General features: G+C 45.3%; 1 protein-coding gene across 1 annotated transcript in view; it reads left to right on the top strand.

Moving 5' to 3' along the window:
* Positions 1 to 426: 426 nt before the first annotated feature.
* LOC142064843 (uncharacterized) overlaps positions 427 to 9,551 on the top strand; it is a 34,644-nt gene continuing 25,519 nt past the window's right edge. The window contains exon 1 of the mRNA XM_075110319.1: positions 427 to 562. Within this exon, the coding sequence (XP_074966420.1) occupies positions 485 to 562 (78 nt within the window). The 5' untranslated portion in view covers positions 427 to 484. The remainder of the gene's footprint in view (positions 563 to 9,551) is intronic.

Raw genomic sequence — 9,551 nt, 5'->3', positions numbered from 1 at the left:
CTGGGGTGATTTTTTTTCCTCCTTGGAAAACCTGAGCTCTTTTCCTGTCTCCCATCGCTCTGGCAATTCACTCCCCTGCCTGGGCTCCAGGGTCTGGCGGGGGTCCGGACACCGGCGGGCTGCGCTGCCCGGGTGTCCCAGCGCCGGGACACCCGCCTCTCCATCTCCCCACCGCACAGGAGGGGGAACTCTTGGCGGCGGGAGCCCGCTCCAGCAGGCTGCTCGGGGGGTTGGGCTGCCTCTTCCCACCCCCGGGGAGGACAGAGCCCCGGGCAGCCCCGCTCCGACCCCGCCGAGCTCCGCACCGCAGGTGACCCCCCGGGGGAGGGCAGGGGCCGGGAGCGGCCGGGGGAGGGGGCTCGGGGCGGGGAGGCCGGGCTCGGGGGGTCGCTGTCAGCGGCTCCCGCTCGGGGCACGGCTCGGCTCGGCAGCGCAAAGCTCGGCTCGGCGCGGCACGGCTGGGCTCGGCTCAGCGCCCCGCGCCATGCTCCGGAGCTTCCCCGGCGCCGGGCTCGTCCTGGCGGCGGCCGCGGCTCTCTGCCTCGGCGGGGCGGGAGGCAAGGTAACCCCCGCGGCACCGGAGGGCGGCAAACCCGAGGGGAGGGGGTGCCCCGGGGCTCGGCGTGCAGCGGGCAGGGCGAGCCGCCGGGGCCGGCGAGGGGGCCGGGGCTCCCGGGACGAGGGATGCAGCGGTGCGCCCCGGAGGAAGGATGCGCGGCGGCTCCCGGGGGAGGGATGTAGCGGGGCTGCCGGGGAGGCTTTGCCCGGACCGCGGGGTCCCCTCGGCCCCTGCACCGCGAGGGGTTTGGGTTCCCCTCCCGGGGCTGGCGACTCGCCTCGGAGTCCCAAAGGCACCGGGAGAGAGGATGCTGCGGGAGTCTGTCTCTGGATCACCCTCCCCGCAACGGTACAGCCAGAAATCCGCGGTGCAAGCCCCGCGGAAACCGATAGAACAGCATTTCCAGCAGAACTCAGAGCACTTGCCCAGAGACACCCCTAACAAGGCGTAGGCCGGCGTGAGGAGCCCAAACGAACCACCTTGTGCTGTGCTACTGTCCCCGCGCTCCCCGGTGCTGCGCGCCTCGCCGGCAGCTCGGAGAGCAGGCCGGCCGTGCAGATGACAGCTACAGCTCCCAGGGCAGGGATCTTGGCATGGGTTGGGAGCCACTGGGTGAGCACTGGGGGAACCAGAGCGGTGATGGAAAGGCAGACGAGGAAGCACAGAGTGCCCCGCAATGAGGAGCAGCTGCAGAGCAAACAGTCGCCCCGTGCTTTGGGAAGGGTAACCAGTCCTGGCCCTGCCAAGGGGAGTGGGACTTTTCCCACGGACCCTGACAGGAGCAAGATTTGACACTTCTCGTAGAGATTCTCAGATCTATAAAACATGAGCCACTACACTGTGAGAAAATAATATTCCATACGCTTATGTCTCTTGTTGTGTGTTTGTGTGTATCTATAAAGAACAAAGGTGGGGGGATGTTTTCCGTGGTGGAAAACAGCACTGTAACTCTGCCTGGTACACCAGCTCCCTGCCACAGCACATACAAACATAGCAATGACTTTGTGGTTGAAACGAAGATGTTTTATCTCACTCTGGTATCCTAGTGAAGATAGCTACAGTGAGAACGTCTTAATTAAGCCACATTTCTGGCACTGAAGTACTAAGTATTAGCTTTACAAAGATGAATCTTAAACCTACTGAACTGAATGGTTGTGGAGTTTTGCCTTTTGTTTCTCTTTTAACTCAGAGTTGCACCGCGTAACCTGCAAGCTTACCCTCTCCTGTTGTTACTAGACATGAACAACTCCCTCATCCAGCTGCATACTTCTGTTATTAAACTGCAGAACTTGCCTGCTGCCCTAAGTTTTTACATCCTTCCCATCCTAGTTTTGTTCTGACTTTGCCCGTACATACATTAGGTGGACCCAGTACTATCTGTGTGGTGTGGCTGTGGGTGTGAACAGCAAAGGTGGGACGCTGAATGCATCAGCAAGCTGTGTAATTTTTGCTTGATTTTCCTTTTTTTCTATGTTTCCTAGCCAACTTCTCTTGTTCTCTAACTCTGAAATCAGGACTGTTTGATTTCCCATCAGGCAGCATCTGAACTAAAGTACTGATCAACAGCACTATAGAAAAGGAACTGCCTCCTTAATGAAGAAGCAGCAGCCTCCCGCGTACTTTCCCAGACTTGACTTCTTGCTGTGTCAATTATTCTTTTGATCACATGCTGTCTATAGTCCCTGATCATACTGGACAATTTCTTTTGCAGAATGAAACTTAGGCATTTTCTATTGCTTATCTTCCTAAATGTGACAGTGAAATCTGTGCGTGCAGACGTGCGCGAACATCTCTTGCTCCCTGTTTTTGTTATTTTCTTGAGTAAGTTGCAGTTGCTCTTCACTCATCAAGGACTGCACTACGCCGCGTAGGCTTCATTATTTTTATCTTTTTTTGGCTACATTCTGATAGTGTTGCTATGCTAGTAAAAAAACCACACATCCCACTCTTAAGTCGGTGGTTCAAATGTAGTTCAATTTAGCAGTTGAAAAAAAGGTATGCAAAGATTTATGAGTTGTCTTCTGGCTTAGAGCTAACAATATAAAAACATAACAGAAGCTGCCTTGGAAAGGGCAAATCTGCATGAGGTGTAGGAAACTGAATTGTTCTTTTCATCTGGGAAGGTGGTCTCTGCCAGTCAGCGTTGAGGAACTTTGGGATGCTGTGGGGTAGCGTGGATGTTTGAAACATGTTTTATGGCAAAGTAGAGCCCTCTCTGGAATCCTTCACTGAGTACGATGGCAATTTAAAAATAGGAGTTAGATCAAATGAAAGAAAATTTGAAGATAAGGTGCACGATGTTTCCTCCTGTGTGTCTGTATCAAATGGAACAAGATGTGCAGATAAGCTGCTTGTTTATCCTGAAGGAAGAATGTAAGCCTGATGAAAGAATAACATAGTCAAAATTATGTCTCTCTATGTCCATAAAATATTATCTGTTTAATCAAATCCCTGTGGAGGAGTTCTCTATGCCAGTGCCATCCTTCATCTTGCTGGCTTAAAGAGAAAAATGTAGCTTTTCTTGTTCCTTTTAAGAGAAGAAATCTTAGTGATCCTAGACCCTCTAGTGAAAGTCTTAGTCCTGCTTCCACTGAGGACTATGGCAAAATTACCACTGGTTTCAGAGGGAGCAGGATCCTTCCCAAGATCAGTGAAGGATTAAAAAAAAAAATCAACTACTAAAATATGCACCTCAATTAGCAAAGAATGTGGCCTGATTAGTAAAGTGTATGAAATTTCAGCTATTAAATTCTACGACCCTGATCAACAAAGCGCGCTGCACAATTGGCAATGTATCCAGAATCTCAACTACTGTACTAGTCTCCTGCCAGATCAACCAAGCATGCAGCTGAATCAGTAAATTATGCAACTGGAGCAGCAAAATATACACCTCTGACGAGGGGGGAAGGATATGGAAATTCTGAAATGTTTTAAATTGACACACAATAGGTCTGTTACTGGTCAACCTCTGCCTTGAGAAAAGTGGAGGCAAAATATATAACTTTTATCAAGTCTCTCCGGACAAATGTTGGACTGTAACAGTACGTCCCTCAGGCGGCTCTAGCAGCAGCCCCATTCTTTACCAGATGTACTGCACATCTGGTTCCAATCCCAGCTGCTGCCAGGTGTGGGGGTTATTTTGGTAATGCTTTAATGGGATTTTTAGGTCCAGGTAGCTATTGCTTTATAGGCCACTGTAAAGCACCACATATGCACACGTGGCTGTCTTGCTGTCTCAGGAAACGAAGCCAATCCAGACAAATAAGGCACCTTCAAAGAATCTGAAAGTTTTGTTGGCAATGAGCTTAATATCTGTTAATCTCTTCACTGTTTGTGAAAGAACTCTGTGCTGTAGGAGTAGAAAAATGATTGGTCTCTCCTCTTTTCTTTATATCTTGATTAATTGCCATAGCTGCTTCCTACTGTGTTTACAATGTACCTTGGCAGATATTTACTGTGTGGAGAGTTTGGATGTTCGGCCAGTTTGGGGAGCAGCTATAATCGTATATCCTGAAGCAGCAGAGCTGTTTCTCCCTGGCTTGTGCGTATATGCTTTAAAAACCCAGCCACAGTAGCTGGTTCTGATCTTCAGATGTTGTTTTTGCTTTAAATTATTATTTTTGTTTTATACGGGAGACCTGCAGGTTGTCCTATTTTAATAAAGATGCAGTTTCAGGATTTCTACAAACTGCTTTTTTTTTTAATGTCTGGACGTAAACTGTGTAAGACTGCCTGTGCTCAAGCAAGGCAGGAGAATTGCTTTGTTTTATTGTACTGTTCTCTTTAGTACCCAGAAATCTGAAACATTATTTGAGCCTAAGAAATATCTGGGCTTGGGTTTTTTTATTTTGGATTTTTTTAATCCACTACAGTTGGTACATAAAACTGGCTTGCATTGAACTTCTTATTTACAAAATTTCTGTCTCATTTCCAGGTCAGTTCAATGAATGATCCTATTTAGTTCTTTTTCCTGTTTAAAATATTTCCTACTGAGTCCAGAGCAGTGCCCTTAAAACATAATTGATTTGGGTCATTGAACCTTTATTTTTCATGCATGTTAGTTTGCATCCCACCACTGGTCTGACTGGTATTTCAATTAGAAAAATGCAGGCAGATTTCTCCTAGAGGCTAAAGTTCATGTGGAGTCTCTGGTGAAATAAGATCCTGGAGTATGTATCCCTGGAACCGGGCAATGATTTGTAACTTTTTTTAATTCTCTGTCTGGCCAGTGTGTTGTAAATCTGGCGCTCTCTTGTTCGCTTCACGCTAAGCAGCAATAATGTCCACAGTGTTTTAGTCCTGATAATTCTAATTACTGAAGCACTGAAGAAGCTGAAAGCTGAGAAGATGGACGAGGCTGGCCTCAAGTCCTGCACAGCACATGGGACTCGCTCTTTGTAGAGCTGAACCGTAATTCTCTCGTTTGCCAAGGCCGGCGATGGAAGCAGGAGCCAAGGTAAGAGAAGTAAGCCAGCGGCAGAAGATTTCTGGAATGATGTGGGTAATCTTTATGAGGAAGGAAATAATGCCGTACCACTAGAGATGAAAACGCTGAAGTGATTTTTGTTTCTTCACTATCTGGGTAGGTTGAAGCAAATAATCCTGTTGCACTGGTTTAAAAAGACCCAGCAAACAAACTTTCCTGCGGTAACCAACAAACAATTACTGTTCTCCCCATCTGCCTCTTTGCATGACAGACCAAGAATGGTAGTAAAATCTTCAATTCTTTTTCTTCCTGCCTGTCTTTTTTCTTTAAAAAAAAGAACTCGTGGAATGTTTAGTACCAGCACTAGTGTAGCTAGACCTGGTCTGGTGCAGCAACCCTTCCCATTACACACTATTATTATCACAAGGCCAGTCTATGCACTGATATCTCAGGTCTATAACTAATAACTAATAAGTATTCAGCTTCAGCTCGGTGGTTAGGTACTTCCTTGAGTATGGGAAGTACTAAATAGAAAAATAATCCTCTTCTACTTACACAAATCCATGGCAGGAGGAGGGTGGAGCAGGGACGGGGCACTACAGGGTCTTGCGTTATACAATTATACAGCAGAAGGGAGATGCCTCACTGGCAGCCTTAGTTCTCAAACTCAGTGTAAGAACATTATAATTCCCCTTACAAGCTCTCAGCAGCAAATGGCCTTATGATTCATTTTGAATATCCTTTCTTGTGTCATTACCAATGAAAAGGAGTTTCCAATTTTGGAGCGGAGAAAAGGCTAATTTGCCTATATTTCCTTTCTAGAATTCTTGGGGCCCTACTGGAGCTCACAGAAGTCATCTGGGACTTCAGGAGCATTTAAATCAGGCCACTAGTACTGCTGGCTTGGATTAGTAATGATGTACATTGAGGACATCATCTGTATTTGGGTTTGGGTGGAGTCCTTTCATGGTAGAAGAGTGGGTAATACTTTTACAGCACCTTTCATCAGAGGATTTCGGAGTTTCACAAATATCTAATTACAGAAACTATTAAATTATGTGAAATCCTTGGTCCTGGGGGGGTACAGGCAGCACCATTATGCTTCAATATAAAGCAGGGGTGGGTGGTGTTCAAAGTGGCAAAACGAAAGCAAATTTGCCACACGCAAGCCATAACCTGCTGCGCTATCTCATTTTCATCCAGTATTTTATTCTTCTCATTTCTTTATATTAGCAGCCAGGTTGCAACATCAAACCACCTAAATAAAATGGGCTGGTAAAAGCCTCCATGCAGAACTATCGTCAGCTCTGAAGAAGGGACTTTTGGAAGCTCACTGATCTCTTACTGATCCATTTCTGTAGCATTTGTGTTTCATTACTCCGTTAAGGAGTAGCAGGACTGTAGCAAGGGTCGGGTGCCAAGGATGCCAATAAGGACAGCTACCTGAATACAGGAGATCTGGGGTGAAATGCCTCTGGAAATCCAACCTGATCCAAATCCCAGCAAGCTGGTTGCTCAGCCTTTCCAAGGAGGGTGTGCCTGCTCTGTACCATACTTAATTTGGGATTAGCAATGGGACATCTAATCCACTTGTTCTACCTAAATCCAGCCCTCTCCTGGTCTTGGTTAGTAAATACTCCACTGTTTTGAATGACTGTTTAAGTTTTTATTAAAGGGAAATCTTTTTTTCTGGATTTAACTTAAACTGCAGAGCCTTTACTGTTAAAACTGAGACTTGAAGACCAGGCTGCCCATTCCCTTGTTTTCCTGCCTGTAATAATATATGGGTGGGCAGTTCAGGTGAATCTGGGACCTCACTATTTGAATACAAGGGCCCCAAGGAGTTGCTCATCAAGATTAACTTTAAATGCAAGCTTAGCAGGCTGAACACTTTGATTTGCCTCTAAAATCAACAGTAACTTATTCCAGGTTTCCTGGTTGAAACTTGAATGGGGAAGAAGAAAGGATGTCTGCAAAGCAGATTTATTTGGAAAAATAAACTGCTCACTGCTTGGGACCCTGTAACAACAAACCCAGAACTTAGTTTTTCCTCTGGCTGCAGTATCTGTGATACTTTTTCCTGCTTTCTCCCACACCCTCCCTGCTGTGCCCTCATGGTCTCTCCTTATGTGTAGGCAGTAAAGTAAAATTTACAAGCATCCTGCCCTCTGAAATCCTGGCAAAGGCGGAGTCTTGGAAATTCCCCTTTGCAGAGTGCACAAGAGGAGACTAACCCTGGAACAACGAGGTGGGGGGAAGCGTTGCTGTTTGTATACCACCCAACAGCAAGGATGACCTCTGAATGGCCAGCCTCAGCTGTAGCAGTGGCTCATTTAGAAGCCTGGTTAAAAATATTGCATGAAAGGGAGACGGGGTTTTCTCTGATTGCTTTATAAGGATCACTACCCATGTCTTCCGCATAAGCCCTCTCACCTGCTAGTGACATTTAGTGAAACAAGGACCCAGTTCCCAAAGGGTTGCATTAACAACTCTGCAGCACGGTAGTGGCAACAGGCAATATTTGCAGGTTTTGGCTTTCCCATGGGGAGTGCTTCCTTCTCCATATGTTCGTACAATAAACTTCTAACATGTGAAACATCGGAAGTGCGTGGATGAAACAATAGGGTCATGCAGCTGGAAGTCCAAGCACAAACAGCTCTCTTTTTTGCTTACATGTATATGTGTGTGTTTTCTTTGCTATTAAAGATCCAAATTTATTGCCTGGGAAGTGGCCAGCAAAATTTGCATGGGATTGCCTTTCAGTTCCCCTTTCTCCTGTTTCTGGTATTTTCAAAACAAAACGAAGCATTTTTGGGCACCTAAGCTACATATGGATTGCATTATATAAGTCTCCCCCATGTATTTGGGAGGTTATATATATCAAGTTAATTTGGGAACACTAGTTCTACAGATTCCTATGAACATATGTAACTTGCTCAATGGACTTTTATACTGAACTCTACAAGAAAACTTTTACTGCAGGGCTATAGCTTTTGTTTTGTTATATATTTCATCTGGTTACCAAGCAGTTCAAACAATCTGACCATGTTTTCTACTCTTTAATTTGAGCTGCTTTGGCCTGTTCAATTTATAGAAAATGAAAACCAGATTGATCTTCTGGAAACTCCCTCATAACCCCTGTCAGTTCCCACCAACCCTATCGTTTACTGTTATTTTTTTCTATAGTGTGTTGTGTACACTTTGTTAATGAGAACTTGCTCTAGTAGAGAAAAGACCTATGCTGACCTATTAAAACCCTGAAGCAAATGACTATGGCATCTTGGACTCTTCATTACACTGCCTTACTTTTATTTACGATGGTCCCATCATATTCATGATTGTTTGCCTGAGGAGACACTCTAAATGATGCCTTTGTTTCTCTTTCTAAAGCTTTACATTTTCTTGTATGTTTGAATGAGGGTATTTTCTGGAAAAAAAAAAACCAAACTAGAACAGGGATAGCAGCTTTGTATAGATGTAGGATCTTATTTGATATGGCATCTGGCATCCGTATTGGAGAACCTCTATTTGTCTGTTGAGTGTCCAGTCACAAGAGTTACCTCTTTTTTTTATTCCCCTCCAAGGATTAGTCTGAAAAGTCCACAGCCGGTTGTTGATGTGAATTCCAGCACTCCCTGGTAGACGCTACCTTAGATACGTTGCATGCTTCCTTAGCCATAAGACCTAGGAAGGGTCAGGCTTCTCTTGTATCGACATGTCTCACTCGCATTTGTTGCATGAACATAGCACGATAAATTTATGAGGTGCTAATGACAGGTTTCTGCTTAAAATAGTTCTGCTTTATGAGCGTAATAGTTCCAGCCCCCAAGGGAACACTGCCTAGTCAGGTGGGTTTTTCCTAGCACTGGATTTGCATATTTTAAATATATTTTTCAAATCACTTCATAGAAAAACAATCTGGGTTTTGTCCCTTTCAGGCCAAGATGAGAAGAAGGAAATTAATATTGCAATGTTGGTCTGCAGTGAGGGATGAAGAAGAGTTCAGAATAAGACCTGGCACTTAGTTTCTAGTAAGAGCAACTGGATGTAAGAGTATCAGTGAAATTAAAGAAAAAAGTAGAAATGTCCTATGCCTTGGCCTATGTCTCTTACAGAGCATTTCTATCTATCTCCTACCAATATTTTATCCACTTCATGAGCATGTCTAGGCCTTGGCATACAACAATTACTGAGTAATCAGTGAATGCCAGGTTTACTCCTGTGGTGGTAACTTCAATCTGGGAAACCGCCAGGTAGCAAAAGTACCCATAAGTTGCCAGGATCCTGCCAGAGAAGAACTATGCATCCTAAGAACTTCTAGCCTTAAAAGTGTAAACCAAAGAACGAACTGGGTAAGGAGGGAGAACTCTGCTTAGCCAGACTCACATTGCTGTAACTTGCAAGGCTTATTGTAGGTGAATCCAACTCAATCTTAGTTAAAGATCTGAGAGGGGAGAACTAAAACTTCTGCCAATTTATGATATGGGGAAAAAGAGCAAAAATTGTTTTATCATCTCTTTGACATCCTGAGATTTTACCTCTGACGCTTTATGTAGCTGAGTTAGC

This window comes from Phalacrocorax aristotelis, chromosome 15 (assembly GCF_949628215.1).
Source record: "Phalacrocorax aristotelis chromosome 15, bGulAri2.1, whole genome shotgun sequence".
Taxonomy (NCBI): domain Eukaryota; kingdom Metazoa; phylum Chordata; class Aves; order Suliformes; family Phalacrocoracidae; genus Phalacrocorax; species Phalacrocorax aristotelis.
Note: the sequence above shows the minus strand (reverse complement) of the source record. Positions and strands in the feature narration are given on the sequence as shown.